Source organism: Podarcis vaucheri, assembly GCF_965113315.1.
Source record: "Podarcis vaucheri genome assembly, chromosome: 12".
Classification (NCBI taxonomy): Eukaryota; Metazoa; Chordata; class Lepidosauria; order Squamata; family Lacertidae; genus Podarcis; species Podarcis vaucheri.
The window spans coordinates 23,212,516-23,233,618 of NC_138750.1; the positions used below are offsets into that span (position 1 = coordinate 23,212,516).

The window sequence follows — 21,103 nt, forward strand, 5'->3', positions numbered from 1 at the left end:
GCTATACACCACACCCCTCAACAGTATTTATAGGAACTCAAACACCAGACTCTGCTCTGTTCCAGTAACAAGAAGCCGAAAGCACCAGCCTGAAGATGACGAGTGAGACCTCGTCGAAACGTCGCCCAGACACCCCGACTCTTACACGGGAAGACACCCGAAGACACCAAAACCTGCATATATATATATATATATATACCTTAGATGAGCCTAGAGACAAGGTGAAACAGTGCCAAGCTAAAGAGCTGCGTTTTAGGAGAGCTGCTGATTCTATATAACTGATAAGCATAAAATGACACAACAAATTACAGTATGCTCTTCGACGTGAGCATATTTTGTTTGATATAAGGTGAATGATATAACCTATATAGTGTTAAGATATTGCTACCTACAAAAAACAAGTGATCCTTTTTTTAAAGATCCAGTGTAAGCTGCCATGTGTTGTAAACCTTGATAATGTTGTGACACATACTGTATGACAAGAGATTTGCTTTGTTGTGAAAAGTGGAACAGTATGAACAAATTTTATTACAACATAATTTACGCATCCCACTGCAGATCGAGAGATGTTTGCAAGTGCTAATCAAGTAGACGCCATCCCAGATAAAATCAGGGAGTATGTCAACAGCGATTGCCTTTTACACAGCTATTGGAATTGCTTCTTGTGAACTGGGTATTGTAGGGCAGTGGAGACACCTCGGATTTTAACCCTGCCAATGTCATCCTGGAGATGATGATCTTTAACAAAGGACATTAAAATTGGATGTGTTAACAGTATCGTCGTGCTTCCCTTTTCCCGTGGCAATTGATCCACAAATAGCATACTGGAGCTGGCCCTTAGGGGGGAAAGAACAACTTGGAACTAAAAGCAACTGCAGATTCTTTAGTTTTATGCAAGTTCAGAAACATGCAGAGCTGACCTGGGTCCACTGCACAAGGAGCATTACAAGAAGTGCATGTTATCAGCCACAGTGTTTTGTTTTTTTATTGAGTGCTTTAATAATACAAGTGTACATCAACTGATCCACAGTCAAAAGTGGCAGGTCCCTAAGAAATTTACAAGCACTTTTCTTTTAAGTAAATCAAAATACGTATCATCTGGTTCAACCCAGCAGCCTAGTGTTTGGGAAAAGAGCAGGCTGGTGTTAAAACACAGTCTTAGTAATGCACAGTGATTCTTAAGTTTTATGCTTTTTTTTTTAATACAAAACCGGTTCCCAGTAACATGCACCCACCATTAAAGACTTCCGTACAAAAAAATAACCCTAAACACTACATTTAAGTAGAAACAATATATAGTTCTGAGTTTTGTTTGCTTGTTTCCCCCCCAAAGACACAACAAAGAAAAAAAATACATTAATACAAAGCTTTGTGACAAAGCTCTATACTATTACAGCTCCAACATTCCTTGCACTGTAACCCCAAATTCCCAATCTATATTTTAAAGATACAGTTTTCAAGTTGAACAGAAAATAAAATAAAATAAAAGAATAAAAATAAAGGGGGAAAGGGGACAAGGGCAATCAACTTTGTCACAAAATGCTTCCAAACTTAATAAAAATAAGAAGGGGAGGGCTATTGATGCACTTGGTGAATGTGCTTGCACAGGTCCAGCATGTTCCACAGCAGATTCCTATGTAGCGTATCTCTTGGTCCACTGTCTGGCCATTCTGTCATGCTCTGCTCTGTTTGTCATATACTGAGTAGCAATACTTCCAACCAGGGGGTCAGCTGCAAAGGGAGAAAACCAGTCAACCAATTGCCATGCTCTAAGCGAACTGTTCACTCTGGCCACCATGCAAAAGCAACAGCACCCATGATGCCAGATCTGAATGTTAGAATAAAGGAATAACACTGACTGAGAAGGATTGCACCCTATCATCTGTGCCACAGACAGAAACCAAACTGACCCCCCTGATTCTGAAAGGTGTCCTAATTACATGTTACATGTAGTTTGCAACAAAGCTCTCTGGAGCAGGAACTATCATCTTCTACGTTACTTTGCAAAGTGCTATGCAAACTTATGGTACACAGTCTACAATAAACAATATATATCCGATATGACCCAGCCCTAGTTGCGTTTCTGATGGGCAGATAAATGAGACAGCCTTCATTTGGATGCAGGAGTGACTTGTGGTTTCATGGAGACCTCAGTGCCTTGCCTCTTTACTAGCAAATGGCGAGTATGCAGTTTGGTGTGTTTAGGAGCAAAACTTCCACTCTACCTGTCCTAATGCAAATCCAGTGTTTCCCCCCACCCCAAGGCTCCCTTACCCTTTTTGCCATTTTCGACAATGCAAAATCTGAAGGCTGAAATACCAGCAAGCTTCATGCATGCACCATTCACTCCCGTGCAAAACTGTAAATGGGACCGGAGACAAGGTATCTCATTCTCATGGTGTCATTTTTTTCAAATTAACAACAACAACATTAATTACAATAATTAATAATAATAATGCAGATGCTATCATTTTATAATTTCTTATTCCTCTATCACAACTACTTCATTTATTTCTTCCGCCAAGGTAGAAGGGGGTGGGGTTATTGTTTTGCTGTTTTGTTTTACTTATTTCCTTGTTTTTATCCTGTATTTTATTCCGTGAACCGCCCTGATATCTTATGATGAAGGGCTGTATATAAAGCTAATAAAATAAATGAATAAACCAATACACAGCAATAAATCCACCTAGTTGCTAGCAAGAATCAGAAAGCAGTTAACTACAATTTGCTCCCTGATGGTGCTGACACAGTTTACAAGTCAAATCTCACGACGCTTGTTTAAAAGGGACAAGCACGTGCCTGCCTTGAGTGATCAGAAATAAAAGGCCGGCGATGTAAAGCCAGAGAGGGAAGATCTTCTCCTCTACATCTTTTGCAGATTACTGCAAGAACGTCAGAAGTTTCAGGAGCAAATACCTCTTTTTCATTTCCTCGGCACGGCTTGCTTGAGAAGAACAGCGGTGCTTGCCAATGAAGCTGCAGCTGTGCGTCAAACTCAGTTTAATCACTGCGTATGGCTGGAGGTTAATTAGCTGCCATTCTTATTACTATTTGTTGTTCTAATGAAGATTTGCATAAATCCAAGCCTCCTGGGTAACTGATACATGTCGTCCCCCTCCCCTTCGCGTTGGAAAACCTGCATGTTTTGTATTTTATTTTTGTGGAAGGACTCACTACTGTCTTTCCATTTGACCTGATCTGCTTTTGCCCATTAGATGAGTAGTGAACAAAGAGCACAAGGTTGCTTATCATTGCAGGGCCCCCGCCAGGTTTCTGCCTTTAAAGTGGGCTGGGGCAGGCTAAGATGAAGGGAAGACAGAGGGCACTGAAAATTGCTTCCAGCTGACAGAGAACAGAGAACACACACTCTCTCTCTGTGTTTCTCTGAGATGTGCCTGGGGTATTCTCAAAGCAATTCCCCCACTGAAAGAAAAAAGGTAGTCAATTTGCTTCTCCATGTTCAAAATCAGATTACAAAGCATGACTAATCTGACAATTTGTTAAAATTGCACCAGACCTATACTGGGTCTAAAAGAAATGGGCCTAAAGCCAGAAAACAGCATTGCCAGAATTTATTTATTATTTTAAAAATTCCATCATGCCATCGTGAGTTCTCCCTTAAAAGTCCTTGTATGAATCTGTTTTGGTTTTAAAGAGGAAACACCATCCCACAAATGCACAATTGTTATAAACAAAGAAATGATCCAGGCAAGAAAGGAAAAATTAGAAGAAAGCATTTCGTATGAATTTGGCATTATTAAGTAGTCGGATAAACCCAGCTCACACCAGCTGTAGAATATTAATTCCATCACTTCCTATGAGCAGTTTAAACGTAAATTAAGTATTGAAAAACTGGGTTAGTTCACATTACATGGAGGCTGCACTTTTAACATTTTAATATTTTACTGTTTCAATATTTTAATGTTGTTTTTTAATCTTGTTTTTAAGTTGCATTCATTCAACTTGTTTTATTATTGCTTGTTAGCTGCCCTGAGCCCGGCCTTGGCTGGGGAGGGCAGGGTATAAATAAAATAATAATAATAATAATAATAATAATAATAATAATAATAATAATAATAATAATAATAATAATTGTGGAACCCCTGGCTTGGATGCTCCCTCCTCCCTCCATGAGCTCTGTTTAGTTAGTAACTTTCTCATTTGCAGCAAACCATAACTTGACTTTGTATCCCAAAACAATAAACTATGGTTTGTGCTCACCCTGCTAAACCAGGATTGTAAACCAGGGTTGATTCTGGTATGCTGCTGAACATCAATGCATCATTAAACTATGTTTTGCTGCAAATCAGAAATTAACTATTTAAGTAGAATGCACAAAGAGAGGAAGAAATTGAGGAGAGTGTCCGATGCCTGAGCTTGTTCCCTAGTACCAAACCATGTTTGAGCCATGGTATTAAATTAAGAGAAAAACTCCAGGGTGGCTGAATCAGCAGAAAATCTTTTCAGTGCAAAAAGCAATTCAATTGATTTGTCGGTGATTTCCCCTCAACACTAGATAGAAAAATCAATAGCTGCTATCTTTACCATCGAAACATATGAAGTACTTATTACTGCAAATAAAAATATGTTACTGACTTAAATAGATTTCAGTATTGATAGCAAAACAGACAAACGACTCCATCTATTAATATTTTTGACAGCTGACACTGAATGAATAGGGATGCCACTCCCCGCTCCCCGCACTTTAACAGAAGCCTGAAATGTAACAATTAAGCAGGAAAAGTTTTCCCCAGCATGCTCAATTTCTGCATGCCAGATTTTTGTTAAAAACACAGTAGCAGGGCTAGGCAAAAGGCTCAACTCTATGAATGCACTCAGCCTAAATTGCATTCGTTACCTGCAACACAGGTACTTTTGGTTAACCATTTGCTAATCTAAATCACTGTAGTAGCTTTTCGTGGATAACTGAAGATGTAAATCTGTTATATCACCATCCAGCTATATACAATACAGCGCAGAAGTCTTACCAGGGTTGCAGTCTGTGAGAAGTGAGCAGATGGAAAGAAGGACTTTAGATATGGTTAATGCTGGACTCCAGTTGTCTTTTAAAATATCCAAGCAAATCACTCCTTGACTGTTAATGTTACAGTGATAAATTCTTGTCCGGAATGTGACCTGGGGAAAACCAAGAGCGACTGAGTAGATATCAAATATATCCTGCTATTTATAATAAATCAAATATATATTGCTATTCGTAATAAATACAACTTGCTTCAAACTGTTTTTTATTTTGTGCTTTAATGTTGTAACCCGGCCTGGGATCTTAGGGTGAAAGGCAGGGACTAAACAAACCAACAATTATCCACGCTAATAAAGATTTCCACTCCATTCCATCATATAAACAAAAAGCTATCTAATTTGTCCAAGTTCTGGCCCTTACATAGTCAAAACAGCACCATTCTCATACAAGAGGGAGATATCAGCAGGCTTAGGGGGACCCTAATGTTTGTAGAAGTAGATGCAATTTTTAGAACCACCCCCTCTCTTTCTTTCTCCCTCTCCCGCCCCCCGTGTTTGTTGGGGGAGGAGTCAAAGCAGCCCAATGTGTCCTGAGTGTGCTTATCATGGACTGCTGACTGTTGACAGGAAAAAGCATAAAAACAGGTGGGTGGAATGGAAGAGAGCATGTCTCTCTGCACTGTGGCTGGTCCCACATGGTATCACAGAGACCTGATTGGCTTGAACAAGTAGTTGGGCCATTTTGTATCACTGGACCCAAGCATTGGAATACTCTTTCAGCAGAGATTTTGCTGACTTTCAGGTGTCTCCTGAAGACCTTTTGATGCTAACAGGCCTGTGCAGCTATTTAAACTTTACTGATTAGCCAGTCGTCTTAAAGATTATTTTGTATTGTTTTTATGGTGCTTCCATAGAATCATACAATTGTAGGGACCCCGAGGGTCATCAAGTCCAACCCCCTGCAATGCAGAAATCCTGCCCACAGCTATCCCTGGGTGGGCTCAAACCACCAGCCTTCTGGTTAACAGCCATCATGCCAGTTGCATACATTGTTGTACACCATCATGATGTTTCATGGGAGCTGGCTGAATATAAACTTTTTATACAGAAGGAATATAATATAAATATTACAGTGGTACCTCGGGTTACATAGGCTTCAGGTTACATACGCTTCAGGTTACAGACTCTGCTAATCCAGAAATAGTGCTTCAGGTTAAGAACTTTGCTTCAGGATGAGAACAGAAATTGTGCTCCAGGAGCACAGGCAGCAGGAGGCCCCATTAGCTTAAGTGGTGCTTCAGGTTAAGAACAGTTTCAGGTTACGAACGGACCTCCGGAACGAATTAAATACTTAACCCGAGGTACCACTGTATAATCCTATATAATATGTTTTTTATTTGTATATTGCTGCTTGCTTTCTATGTCAGTATATATCTATCTGGGTCTCATGGTGTAGGCATGTGAGTGGGTCATTGGTTGAGGATATGAGACTGAATTATGGGGGTAGTTGAAGAGTGGATCGGAGGTTGTGTTAGAAGAGTGATGTCTGAGTATCTTATGTAAGAGTATGCTTGAGAGGAACTGAGTGGAATGCACTTTTAGATGTAGTTACATTAAGTGGCGTTTATGGTTATATAGGGGGCTGGGAATTTAATTGGATTGCCTTGCTTAACCTTATGATGGATTGCACATATGGTGGGTTGGGAAGAGTGGTTTTATTTTTCATTCAATTGGTTGCTAATTACATTGTTTCAAAATGTGGCATCTTTATTTATTTATTTTTTATAGATGACTTTCATTTGTGATGTTTCAGAAGATATTTTGATGAGTTGTTAATTATGTTGCCCTGAAATGTGAAATGTTTATTGTATTTTTATAGTGGATGTTGTTTTAGGGGATGCCCTACTTACCTGTTAATTGTGGTGCTCTATAATGTACATTTTTCAAAATTATTTTTTAGTATTTGATGTTTATTATGTCTTAACATATGCAGGAAATTGCTTATATTCTGTCTGAATAAATATTTACATGATTTAATATAAATAATACAATGCAATATGTATAGTGCAAAATTGAATGTAGATTAAATTAAAACAGGTCGGGGGGGGAAGATAGTTTTAACTATCCTCAAAGGCATAGTTTTGTATATCCTAGATGCTGAGTGACCTTTAGGTTCTTGCATGATATGGTATAGGACAGACTTACACTTTTCCACAAATCCTCAGCTCCAGAAAGTCTCTCTATAGAATCAAGAGATGACATTGTCAACTCAGATTTTGTGAACTCTAGTTGCATGAAACACCACGAGGTCTTCAAATGGGATTTGACATAGCAGGCTTTTAAAACAACAAAGAAGTAAAGTCTAATACACAACAACCCTAACATTGCAAATACTTTTGAAAGCCATTGCTTTATTTCCCTCCACCCCAATTTTGGAAAAATGCCAGAATCTAACCAAATTTTAAAACATTTCCCATCTTTGATCACTTGCACAAACCCACAGTTTTTTACTTTATAGTTTAAGGAAGTTCTCCAAGAAATATACACAGTACAGTGAAATCTTATATATGTTTATTTGTAAGTAATTCCACTGTGTTCATTGGGTCTTGCTCCCAGGGATGCATAGGACTGCAGCATTAATATTTAAAAAATAGTTATAATGAAGGAAAGAAAGGCAAATGATGAGCAATAACCAAGGCTTGTTCTTGAATTATTTGTCAATTCTGTCTAATGAGATTGGATTCTGGGTCTTTGACATCACCTGACAGACATCAGATCATAATGGTCATTATTTCTTTGTATAATTTTTAAAGCAGCCATGCACCTTTGTAACTATTTTGTACATTTCCTTTTGTACATAAATACAATTCCACCAGTGTATCAAGATTGGGTCTGAAACTACCTACTTTTCAGTATAAATTATTAATTTTACTCATCCCTTACCTTGGGTGGTTTAAAGGGATAGTCTGGTGAGAAGGTAATATCAAGGAAAAAAACTCCTCCCTCATACACAGAACCTGGAGGCCCAAGTATAGTTGATCTCCATTCATAAATGTTGTCTCCCTTAGGTCCAGCACTGTAAAATAAAGTAAAGCATATTTAATAACTGAAAAATAACACTTGTTCAGCACATCAGTTATATTTTTCATAAGTATTGTTTTCAAAGTGGATTAGAACTGAAAACAAATCACATTTTTGGACTTGTTTATAATTTACTGTGTATATGAGGTCATTTTCTGTAGCCTAAAGTAGGTTTACCCACCCCCAGAAGCAGTTGTTAGACATTCTGTATTTCTTTACATTGTCATTCATGTTATCAATTTCTGTTTCCTTTTTTTAAAAAATAAATAAAAAGACCAGTTAAGACATTCTCTATTAATGTACCTTGTCATTCACCTTATCACTAGGTGGCATTGTAATAACATTATTTTGGAGGATATAAAACTTTGGCACCATGACAAACAACATTGTTTCTGGACACCTAAGCCATTCCAGTAACTGATGACTTCTTTATTCCTTAATTACAACACTATGTATTGAAAGTAAAAACAAACACAAAGAAAAATTCTTTTTCTCTGTCTCTCTCATACATATTATCAACTAAGATGTTCCTAATGTACACAGCACATAAGCACAGGTGGCAGGCATCATGACAAGCAACATTTTTAAATAGATATCTAGAGCATTCTAGCAACAGAAGGCTACTGCAGCCCACAATTATTACATAATGCACTGAGAAGTGGAAACTAAGCTCAAGAAAGAGTGCTCAGACCAGTTAAATTATGAAAGATGTTGTCTGTAATAAACACAGCTGCATAAACCAAATCCATACACACCTTACAAACTCTTTTAAGAATTCTGATTATCACAACTTACATCTAAAACTCACGTTCTTGTAATAAAAGGTAAAGGAAACACAGAAGTAAGTTTAGAAAACAGCAAATTCTCTCTTTCACACACACAATTATGTGGCAATTTCAGTCTAAGTATCAAGACTCTCCCTTCCCCAAGTTTACACTCTAAGGGTAAAAATTTGAGAAACAGCATAACTTGTTGCTAATCCCACCCCACAACTATGCACATTATACTCATTACATACAGCCAAAATATGAAAACCACAGCCCTATGAATTGTAACACATTGCTTTTTTTTTTGAAAAACCATCTTTATTTTTATTTTATAATTATCAATAATGAGATTTTATCTGTAATAATGAAAAACATTCAAAATACAGGAGGTGCAGCAAGAAAACTGCTGGCACATTTGCAATGCTAAGAAGGAATGGTTTCAAATTGGATGGGGAACCCCATGTTGAGATTCCGGCATTGCAGGTGGTTGGACTAGATGACCCTCAGGGTCCCTTTCTACTCATTTAAACCAATGAATACCCATGCTGGTTGTGGCTGATGGGAGTTGGAGTATCACAAGTTAAATTACACTGTGTTTCTGATGGATGCTTTCACTTCTGATACTACTCACAATAGACAATTCTAGCTGTAACTATATCTCACTATAATAATTCCTATAAAATATATAGTGACATTTGCAAGGACAGTGTTCTTATGAAAAACTAACATCTGTCTACTTTAGGATTCACACAAACTTGGGTCTCCAGTTGTTTTTGGACTACAACTCCTATCATCCCTAACTAGCAGGATCAGTGGTTAGGGATGATGGGAATTGTAGTCCAAAAAAACAGCTGGAGACCCATATATGGGAAACCCTGGTCTACTTCCAAGCTTTTCAGACCAAGAACCTGCACTCAATCCCAAACTGCAATGTACAGTAATACCTCCGCAAACATCTGCCTTGTCTAGCGTCCATTCTGGCGAACGTCTGCAGCAAACCCAGCAGTACCGGAATGGGTTACTTCTGGGTTTGCTGCTCGTGCATGCGCAGAAGTGCTAAACTGTGCTTTGCGCATGCACAGAAGCACAAACCGCCCTGCATCCTTTTCAGCTAGAGACCGGGGCTCCGGAATGGATCCCGGCCGCAAAACGAGGTGCGACTGTATTCATTTTTTTAAAACCCCAGTGTCAGGGGATGATTAGCTGCTTGTGCTTAAAATTGTGCCCCTTCAGAGTTTGTGCGGCCCCACAAACCTCTGTGTGTGACAGAGCTCCTCAGACATGTCTGCTCTAGTCACTAGTAGAGTCTGACAGTGGCTGCCTGCGGAAGCGCTTCCAGCAAAGAAGTTCCTTAACGGAAACGCGTCTCCTGGACTCACGACGTGGCAGCTTCCGGCGAAGCATGGGTCTCCCTGCAGTTGCTTCTGACACCTCCCCGCTATTTTCGCTGGATGTGTCTCTCACCCCTTTCTCTCCCCTGCTGTTTCCTGCCTGGGCTGCTGCGTCTCTCTCAGCATTACTGAGATCCTCCTCCAGAGACCCCTCGCTCCCCCTACTGGTCCCTGCTTTGGCTGCTGACTCTCTCCCAGTCTCTGGGAGCCCTACCAACTCCCTTTCCTCTGATGTCAGTTCCCTGACATCCACCTCCCCTCCAGGGCCCCCTTCTCCCCCGCCCCTACTCTCTCCTCTGGGCGGTGAGGAGCTGAAACCCCGAAAAGAATCCTCTTCATCTTCAGACGTCTCGAACATTTCCCTCCATCGGTCTTCGTTCCGACTCGCTGAATCCTCCTCCACCTCGGAATCAGAGAACCCCTCCAACTCTTCTTCTTCGTCGGTGGTGGCGAAGTATTCCCTCCGGAACCTCGCCACTGGCTGGGGTTTACGAGGGAATCTCTGATGAAAAGTTTCTATCAAAACCTCGTCATCTACATCCTCTGCCCTGACCCAGGTGTTTTCCGACTCCGGCTCCCCTTCCCACATTACCAAATACTCTACTTGCTCTCCCTTCCACCTGGAATCGAGAATCTCCGCTACATGGTAGCTGTGTTCTTTTTCCTCCATAGCTGGTCCCCTATTGACCCTCCCCTCTCTGTCCCCTTTATACGGTGACAGCAACGACCTGTGGAACACTGGGTGCAACTTCATGTGGTTCGGTAACCGGAGTCTGAAAGCCACTGGGTTGACCTGCTGCGTGACTTCAAATGGGCCCAGCCTTTTGGGTCTTAACTTCTTACAACCTCCTTTGAATGGTAACCCTTGGGTGGACAGCCACACCTGGTCCCCCACCCTAATGCTTTCCCCTTCCCTTCTGGTTTTGTCTGCCTGCCTCTTATATTCCTCCTTCGCCCTGTTTAAATTAAGTTGGAGCTGGCGATGGATCGCTTCCATTTCTTCAACGAACTGTTCTGCGGCTGGAACGCTCCAGTTCTCCCCTTCCCCCCCTGGGAAGGCTCGGGGATGACACCCGTGATTAGCCAAAAAGGGGCTCATCCCCGTGGACACGTTCTCTGCATTGTTGTAGGCAAATTCTGCCAACGCCAGCTTCTCCACCCAATCATTCTCTCTGTCATTCACATAACACCTCAAATATTGCTGGAGGACACCATTAGCTCTTTCCGCCTGCCCGTTGGTTTCTGGATGACGGGCAGTTGAGAAATTCACCTCTACATGCAATAAGCTCATGAGCTTCCTCCAGAACCTGGAAGTAAATTGTTTCCCTCGGTCAGAAACCACCCTCAAGGGGGCGCCATGCAGCCTAAACACATTTTCCACAAACAATTTAGCGGTTTCTTCCGCTGTGACCGCATGTGAGCAGGCTATAAAGTGGGCCATCTTGGTTAACAGGTCTACCACAACCATGATGGCTGTTTTCCCTTTGGACCTGGGCAGATCAGTCATGAAATCTATTGCCACTGCCTCCCATGGCCTTTCCGGCGTGGGTAGTGGTTCTAATAAACCTGCCGGTGCCCGCCTCTCCCCCTTGGCTCGTTGGCATTGGTCACACCCTCTCACATACTCCCGCACATCTTCCCTGACCTTGGGCCACCAGAATTCCCTGGTAACCAGCCACATGGTTTTGTGTTGCCCAAAATGCCCTGCTGTGGGGCTATCGTGCAGTTGCTTGAGTACCTTTTCCCTCAATTCCCCTTCAGGTATGTATAACGCTCCCTTGTAGTACAACGCCCCGTTTCTCTCCTCAAAACCCCCGGGTTTGTCTCCCTCCCTCCTGAGACCCCTGAGTTTGTCCTGGGCGTATTCATCCTGCACCGTTCCCTCTACCAGTTCCCTTTGCCCCACCAATGCCGCCCCACACACCCAGCGGTCCTCGGGAATGACATGGGTCTCTTCGGGTGCACCCTCTCCCTCCAAATATTCAGGTTTGCGTGAGAGAGCGTCCGCCCTAACGTTCTCTGGGCCTGGCACGTAACAAATCTCAAAGTTAAATTTGGAGAACTCCTGGGCCCATCTCAACTGCCGTTGGTTGAGCACTCGCGCAGTTCTCCAATACTCTAGATTCTTATGGTCCGTGCACACTTGCACCTTCTGTTGTGCACCAATTAGCAGGTGCCTCCATCTCCGGAAGGCCTCATGAATCGCAAGAAGTTCCCGGTCGTACACCGTGTAGTTCCTCTCAGATTTGTTCAGCTTTTGCGAAAAGAAGGCACACGGTCGCCACTCTGACCCCTCCTTCCCCGGCTGCAGAAGAAGCACCGCCCCTATGGCTCTGTCAGAAGCGTCTGTTTCGACCCTCAGCTTTTTTTGTAAATCCACATGTAGAAGTTGTTCATCAGAGGCGAAGGCCCTTTTCAGTTCCTCAAACGCTCGCTCCGCCTCCCCCGTCCAAACAAACTTCTTTTTACTGCTGAGACAGTCCGTGATGGGCGCCGTCAGGTGGGCGAAGTTTCGGATGAACTTACGATAAAAGTTTCCAAACCCTAGGAACCTCTGCACATCCTTCTTGGTCTTGGGTGTTTTCCATTCCAGCACCGCTTGAACCTTGCCGGGGTCCATGGCCAACCCCTTGTCTGACAAGCGGTACCCCAGGAATTCCACCTCCTTGGTATGAAACTGACACTTCTCCAGTTTCACCCACAGCCTGTTGGCTTGCAGCCTGCTCAACACTTCTCTGACGTCTCTCACATGTTGCTCCTCATTCTCCGAATACACCAACACGTCATCTAAGAAGGCCACGCAATTCTTGTAGAGCAAAGGCCCCAGTACGTGGTTCATGAAGGCTTGAAAACACGCGGAGCCTGTTTGTAATCCAAAAGGCATAACGAGGTATTCAAATGCCCCCAAAGGGGTGAACATGGTGGTCTTCCATTCATCCCCTTTCCTTATACGTATCAGGTTGTACGCCCCCCTTAGGTCCAGCTTTGTAAAAATCTTTCCTTTCCGCACCCTGGTCAAAATATCATCAATCCTGGGCATAGGAAAAGCCGCCGGCTCTGTCACTGCATTTAACCGCCTAAAATCACATACAAGTCTCGGCTTGTCCGTGTTTTTTTTATCCACAAAAAACACTGGGCTACCCCCCGCTGCCTTGGACTCTCTGATGAAGCCTCTCTTCAGGTTCTTGTCAAGGAACGCTCGCAACTCCTGCATTTCCCTGTCTGACATGGCATACAACTTGCCTACAGGAAGCTGTGCTCCAGGGAGTAAATTGATCTGGCAATCAAAGGGCCTATGCGGGGGTAGTTGGTCAGCTTCCTTCTCGCTGAACACGTCGCTGAGATCAGCATACTGTGGTGGCACCTTCCCCTTCCCCATTACTTCAGTCCCTGCCAGGGTGGCTTGGGCCCCTGCTGACCCCTTTTCCCCCCTGCAGTGTTCTAAGCAATGTGCTGAACCGAAGGAAACCACTCTTTGATGCCAGCCCACCAGCGGATCATGTAGGGCTAGCCAGCTCATTCCCGAAATAATGGGAGCGCCTCCCAAGGTGGCCACATTAAACGCTATCAGTTCTGTGTGCCTTGCCACCCTCATTATCATTGGGACGGTCTGCAAGCTAACTCCTCCTCCCAACAGTTCCCTGCCATCGATCGTGGTCACCTGCAGGGGGTTGCTTAAAGGGATAGTCTGTATCTGATGTTCAGCAGCAAACTCCTTGCTCATAAAATTGCAGGAGCTGCCTGAGTCCAACAGCGCCTTTATTTTTAGGGGGTGTCCATTTTGCAGCTCTAGCGACACTTCAATTACTAGAGCAGGTCGAGGAGCTTCTGGCACGGGCACTTTTACTGCTCTTTGGCCTGGCTGCAGTGCCCTGACGGTGGCAACCAGGCGTTGGCTTTTACCTGCTCCGTTTCTCCCTGCTCTCCCCCCTCAACTGCTCCCACCATCCCTTGCCATTCCTTCCTCTGGGGGCAGACTCTGGCAAAGTGGCCTGGCTGTTGGCAGAGATAGCATTTCCGGGCTCCCTTTCCCTCCTTCTTCGCCCCCTCACTGGGCTTTGAAACTGCGCGCGCGCGAGCTGTTCCGATTTCCATCGGCTCTGCCGGCGGGAAAGCTGGCTCAGGAATGTCTGGAATGCGTAACTCCTTCCAACGTTCCCCTCTCCCTTCCCGCCTCTCCAAGGCTCTTGCCTCCTGGCGCGCTCCAATGGTCAGCGCAGATTTGGTCAGCTGATCCATAGACACCGCCCTGGGGCTCCTGGACAGCTCGTCTTTCACAGCCGAAGAAAGACCTTCTTCAAATAGCATCTGAATGGGTGCTGCCGATAAATCCCACCCCAATCTGTGAATCAGCATGGTAAATTCAGTCCAGTACTCACGGACAGATCTGCTTCCCTGCTTGCAAGCCATTAGCTGTCTGCGCACCACCCCTTCCTCAATATCGCTGGAAAACATGATATCCATTGCACGAAAGAACTTCATAGTGTCCTTTAGGATATCGTTGTGCGTTGCCATCAGGGGTCGAACCCAGTCCCGCGCCCCCTTCTCAAGATGCCCAATTACGAAAGCAACTCGCGATTCCTCATCAGGGAACTCATCAAACTGCACATTCAGGGCATATTGCATCTCGGTCCTAAAGGCATGGTAATCCTTGGGGTCCCCCCAAACTTCTGCACCAATCCTGGTACCTTTCTGGGGAACTGAGTGGTTCTCCCCTTTTTGTCAGCATCCTGAGCCCTTCTCTCCTCGAGCCTCGCCGTCTGCAGCGCAAGTTGGACCTCCAGAGCTTGATACCTTTCTTCCAAGCTTGGACCAGCTCCAACCCCTGCCTCTCCGGTTCCGGCTGGGTTGCTCATGATGCTTTCTCCTGCACAGGCAGCGTACAAAGACTGTCAGACTGCTGTCAGGGGATGATTAGCTGCTTGTGCTTAAAATTGTGCCCCTTCAGAGTTTGTGCGGCCCCACAAACCTCTGTGTGTGACAGAGCTCCTCAGACATGTCTGCTCTAGTCACTAGTAGAGTCTGACAGTGGCTGCCTGCGGAAGCGCTTCCAGCAAAGAAGTTCCTTAACGGAAACGCGTCTCCTGGACTCACGACGTGGCAGCTTCCGGCGAAGCATGGGTCTCCCTGCAGTTGCTTCTGACACCTCCCCGCTATTTTCGCTGGATGTGTCTCTCACCCCTTTCTCTCCCCTGCTGTTTCCTGCCTGGGCTGCTGCGTCTCTCTCAGCATTACTGAGATCCTCCTCCAGAGACCCCTCGCTCCCCCTACTGGTCCCTGCTTTGGCTGCTGACTCTCTCCCAGTCTCTGGGAGCCCTACCAACTCCCTTTCCTCTGATGTCAGTTCCCTGACACCCAGATACAAAGAAAGCAGGTGTCCTATATTTTTAATATTTCAAACTGAAGATTTTTTTTTGTAAAGTGTGCTTTTCATGCAGGGTGAAAATACCCATAGAAAAATATTCCTTCTCTCCCCTTTGGGAGAGAGGGACATAAATTTAATGATATCCCACACAACCTCAGAGGAAGAAAACAGTGAGGGTGTCATTGGTGCAACACACGTCAAATCTGGGCAAGATCCAAGTATCCAGTTGAAGATCAATGGTTTAAACCAGGGATGCTAACTCTTTTCAGCCTAAGGGTCACATTGACCCACAGCCAACCCTACGGAGGTCACATGATGAAGCAGGTTTGGCCAAAGTGCAAAGGTCTGAAGTTATCATTACTAGTGTATCCTTAAATTCATTAGGTTATCAGTTCATTAATTCATTAAGGAAAACCGTCTCCACACCAGTGGCGTAGCGTGGGTTGTCAGCACCCGGGGCAAGGCAAGTAATTTGCGCCCCCTAACCCGTGGATTTGCGCCCCCTAACCCTAACCCCCAGATGTTGCGCCTGGTGCAGCCCGCCCCCCCTGCATCCCCACGCTACGCCACTGCTCCACACACTTCCTCCATTGCAAGCCAGAGGATCCTTTTCATTTACTACTTGTTAATGAAGTATGTGGGACGTGGGTGGCACTGTGATCTAAACCACTGAGCCTAGGGCTTGCCGATCAAAAGGTCGGTGATTTGAATCCCCGCGATGGGGTGAGCTCCCGTTGTTCGGTCCCTGCTCCTGCTATCTTAGCAGTTTGAAAGCACATCAAAGTGCAAGTAGATAAATAGGTACCGCTCCGGCGGGAAGGTAAACGGTGTTTCCATGCGCTGCTCTGGTTTTGTCAGAAGCGGCTTAGTCATGCTGGCCACATGACCCGGAAAAACTGCGGACAAATGCCATTTCCCTCAGCCAGTAAAGCAAGATGAGCACCGCAACCCCAGAGTCGTTCGCGACTGGACTTGACTATCAGGGGTCCTTTAACGAATTATGAAGAATTTGTGCAACTCCCCCACTTTCCTTCCAATAATTTATGCTGGCTTCAGCATAGGGGATACTTACTGGTAGTTCTCTCTTTTTTGAAGTTGCCACCCGCTTTTTAAAAATCACTGGCTTGCTTTGCCCCACCCCATAACAATCCCTGATGCCTGCCGAAGAAATACGATCTCCCACTGCTCTCAATAAGTGCTTCGTGTAGCTTTGGCTGCTTTCAAGAATGATTGCAAGAGATTTTATCTCTTTGGCAGGCGTCAGCCTGCAGAACCTGATGGACGCAGACATTCTTAAGGGCTGCGGAAGTGCTCTTAGCAAGGAAGTAGAAGGCAGCTCTCAATATCAAAGTGGTAGCTGCTGCTTCGAAAGGGGCTGCAAATGATTTTAGGGTATTTATCCACCCCCCCCAACCATCACCCCCACAACTGAACATGCCAACAAAAGTTTTGGGGGATGACCAAACATTTTCTGGGCAACTGGGTTTCGTTTTCCCAGGAGAACAATTGTGGCTTACATATTCAAAAGGTTATTTTCCAGTTCTGACTAATCAGAACCACTGCTTATGTGGTCAGGAAATCCAAGGTTTCAATCACATAACTTTTTGAACAATCTTGGGACAGTACTGTCACTGTGGTGTTGGGCTGTAATTTAGCCTCATAACTGACCTCCTGATGAAGGACAGGCAAAAGGCAGCCTCATTATCTAGTGTCTCTCCCCCCCCCCCCCGCTTCAGTCTAAATGCAGTAACTCTGCTGAAAGTCTCCCAGAGAACCTGGTTACAGAGCGGCCAAAAAATACTGCATTTTTATATATATATAAAAAACAGAACAAAGTTGACGGTTATTATTTTAAGTAAACAAAAAACAAGCCCTAATAACCTCCTAACAGAATGTGCTGATTTTAATTCCTCTTCTAAACAACCTGTAGTCCTAATTACTAAAATTATCAGTAAGTTTGCTATTGATTTTTGTGGTCCCCGCTTGTACAGCTACCACCACTCTTTACTGTCTGCTGATATCCAAGGTACAAGGTTGTTGCTAATGAACATTGTAAAACTGTATTCTTTTTCTGGAAGTGGAGGGGAATATGCTTTTAAAAAAACAAACAGGAATCAGTAATCAGCAAGTGTAATCTACCTTGATACCATATTTTTATTTAGTATGTAATTAGTAGCAGGATTTTCTGCTGCAATGTATACTACACTAACATTAACGGAGAATTGTCTTTTAATTACTATAATTCAAGATTGATGAATAAAATATTTATGTCTAAATCATTATTTCACTTTGTTCCTAAGTAAAACCTTCTTCTATTTGAAAGATTTACAATATGCCTCTAGCTTTGTTGTCCACCATGATAAATGAATAATATCAGATATTATTGTCAGTCAAGACTAATGATGGTTCTGTTGCGAACTGCTGCTCACTATTATTCAGCAGAAAGAAATAAGATTCGATTTAGCCACAATATGGCAATATATTTTCAGGGCATTTCTTATGAAATAGTATCAGCTACAACTGTAATAATACTATTGCAATAATGTACTCAATAAGCAGAGTGTAAAAAATAACTATATCCAGAACAGATGAAGGCTTTTGGCTATGTTCCATGCCTTGCAATATAACCAAGGCATGCAATTATCACATGGCATCATGTCGTGTTCAATGCTCAACTATTCATTTTGTGTGCTGAAAGTTAATAAAACCCTCTTAACTGTTATTCCTTAGGCTCCCTTCAATAAAATATCCAAGTGCATGATTTCTTGCATATAACTGAATGATGACTACTGTTTAAAGCAGTGTATCAGTTCATTAGTCATGGTATCTGCGTTAATTTTCTGTAATAGCTGATAACGTTTCACAGATTTCTAAATGGCATACTTTACTTATAAAGTGGGATGCTGATCTTATTGTATTATGAAATCTTTTAAGGATTAGAAAACATAGCTTTTATTTTAAAGGGAAAACTGGTCTGTTTATACAACTGAAACAAACACAGCATTGCCATTCATTCGCATCTGACAATGTCTATATCGGGAAACTAGCTGCCAAATGGAATTTTATTTACCCAGTTCTCAGTTTGCATTAACCTTTGAGTAATAAAGTACAGCTGAGACTGCCATAAGAAATAAACTAGAGAATTAATAATGAAAGGGACTTCTGTCATCCATGGAAATACCAATCACAACTTGACTGGGAAAGTTTAATTGTTACGGAACCAAAAAGGTGGCTAACTGTACTCTTTATCAACCTAAAAAAAATGGATGTGCCACAGCCATAGCACACTTTCTAACCATGCCTAAGAAGAAAGACCCTGTAAACAAGAAATAATGGAACACAGCAAGCTGCCTTATAGTCCAGACTGCCAGGCAGGGAATATTTTCCAGCACTACCTGGAGATACTGGGAACTGAACCTGGGGCCTTTTTGTGCAAAGGTGATGCTCTACCATTGAACTATGGCCCCCTCCCCCCAATTCATATATAAAATGTAAGAAGTGAAATGCATAGTCCTTCAACATCAGATGGTCAAGCTAGTATTTTTCCAGATTTTCCATGATATAATTACCAGGAAAACTACCTAGTGGTATTGTAGAGAGAAACTTGAGAACAAAGGAATTAGATAGGATAAGTCACATTTTTCAGACTCTGTCTTGTTGAAAACCCCACTTATCTAATTTTAAGGAAGCAGCAACATTTATTTATTTGTGTGGTTGTTGTTTTTTTAAAACAACATTCTCCACCATACATGTTTTGGGCAACTAAAGGTGAGGCCTGGAGTAGGCAATCCGAAACAATGTTAGAAACTGAGATATGTAATGGCACCTTAAATCTAGGTTATGATCGCCACAGCGGAATGTCTATTCACCAGGGGGTTAGATGATCTCAGTGTCCCTTTCAATGCTACAATGCTATGATCTCAACTACATTGCCTGACTGCATTTGTCCCAGTATGCAAGAAGGAGAAACACACACAGTTGAAATGGAAATGGTATTAACTATGGACTAAGGCAGAGGCTTTTAAACTGTGGTTGCCAACCTGGTGCCCAGAAATCACCACATAGTCACACCTGGACCTGCGCCAATAGCAAAACGCACCTGGCAAATTTCAAACACTGATCCAAAGATACCAAATATAACATTCTGATTCAGGGATTGGGACCCTGTGGCCCTTTAGACTACAACTCCCAGAGTCCTTGAGCACTGCCGACATTGGCTTGGTCTTGATGGGATTTATCCATAGGTTCTCTAGTTGTGTTCGATTTCTGTCTTTTTTCAATCCATGTTATTGCTGAAAGAAGCAAAGTACGGTAACTGGCATAAAACATGCCTTTAAATATGCTTGCTGTTTTTCTTGCTTCTCAACTTTCCTCCTCAAAGCCTCAATGTTAAGTGCAATTAAATGCTTCTACTATTTGCCAGTTCTGTCTGCTTCTCACAGCCCACTTATTGTCAGGCCCAGCAGGGAGCTGCTATTAATTGGCAGATGCTGAAACAAAGGCATGGTCCGAATACGCAGAACTGTAGCACAAGATCTGTTGCTACTGCCTTGGGCTACACTCTTCCTCTTCCTCTGGCTTTGATTTGCTTGCTCCAGCCTGACCTTGCAAATCAGCATTCAAGGGCCCAGGGGCAGGGCATACTCCCAAACAGGTAAGGTTGAGGTTGGAGTAAGGCAGGGGCATAGCCAAGGACAGCTGGTTGGACCAGACTACTCAAAACTGCTCAGCTTGAAAAACCAAGTATGGGAACAACAGTTATTGGTTGCTTGGGTCACCCATTCCAGAGGGGCTTCAGAGCAGCAGTAGTATCTCTGGGCATTATATGAGTGTGGCTAAATTGCAGAAGACTTCAGCCCAATTATTCCATCTGCACGACAGCTGCCCTGGTGGCAGAGTCCCATGTTCCAAACCCTCAGCGCCTTACACAGATATTGTGGAAAACCAGTTGCAGCTGCAGCCAAAGATCTTAGGACTGGAGAGATGGTTGGTAAAAGAACTTTGGATGAAGGAAATGCTAAGTTCCACACTGCATTTCATCCTTAATGCTCTGGTAAAGTATATTAAGATGGAGATTTTAAAAAAAAGTGCCGATGCCTGGAAAACTGCTAAAAGAGGCCAGGATTGAGAAGAGGAAACCTGGAAATGTGTGTGTGTTTGTAGTGAAAAGATTATGGATTCCCACTTTATACTGGCAACCATGAACTGAAGGGCAACCCCCTCTCAAATTCTAAGTGTATGGCGGAGGTTTCAGTGGTTGAGTGGTGAGAGAAAAACTCTGAACATGATCCAAGATACTTTCTTTTCTTCCCATATTTGAAGACTCAGCCCCGGTACTGAACATATTGGGCTCCCACTGTCTTCCAAAGCAACTACTCTATTCCGAACTTAAAAATGGAAAGCGTAATGCTGGTGGTCAACAAAAGAGGTTTAAAGACTGTCTCAAGGCAAATCTAAAAAAAATGTAGTATAGACACCGACAACTGGGAAACACTGGCCTGTGAGCGCTCTAGTTGGAG

The 21,103-nt window shown here is 43.3% G+C and overlaps 1 protein-coding gene across 2 annotated transcripts in view; it reads right to left on the bottom strand.

The window, feature by feature from the left end:
* Nucleotides 1–955: 955 nt before the first annotated feature.
* LOC309515555 (ubiquitin-conjugating enzyme E2 E2) overlaps nt 956–21,103 on the bottom strand; it is a 125,550-nt gene continuing 105,402 nt past the window's right edge. For both annotated transcript variants that reach the window (XM_082193566.1, XM_082193565.1), the window contains 3 exons: nt 7,924–8,056; nt 4,989–5,136; nt 956–1,731 (listed from right to left, as the gene is read on the bottom strand). In XM_082193566.1, the coding sequence (XP_082049692.1) occupies nt 1,634–1,731; nt 4,989–5,136; nt 7,924–8,056 (379 nt within the window). In that variant the 3' untranslated portion in view covers nt 956–1,633. The remainder of the gene's footprint in view (nt 1,732–4,988; nt 5,137–7,923; nt 8,057–21,103) is intronic.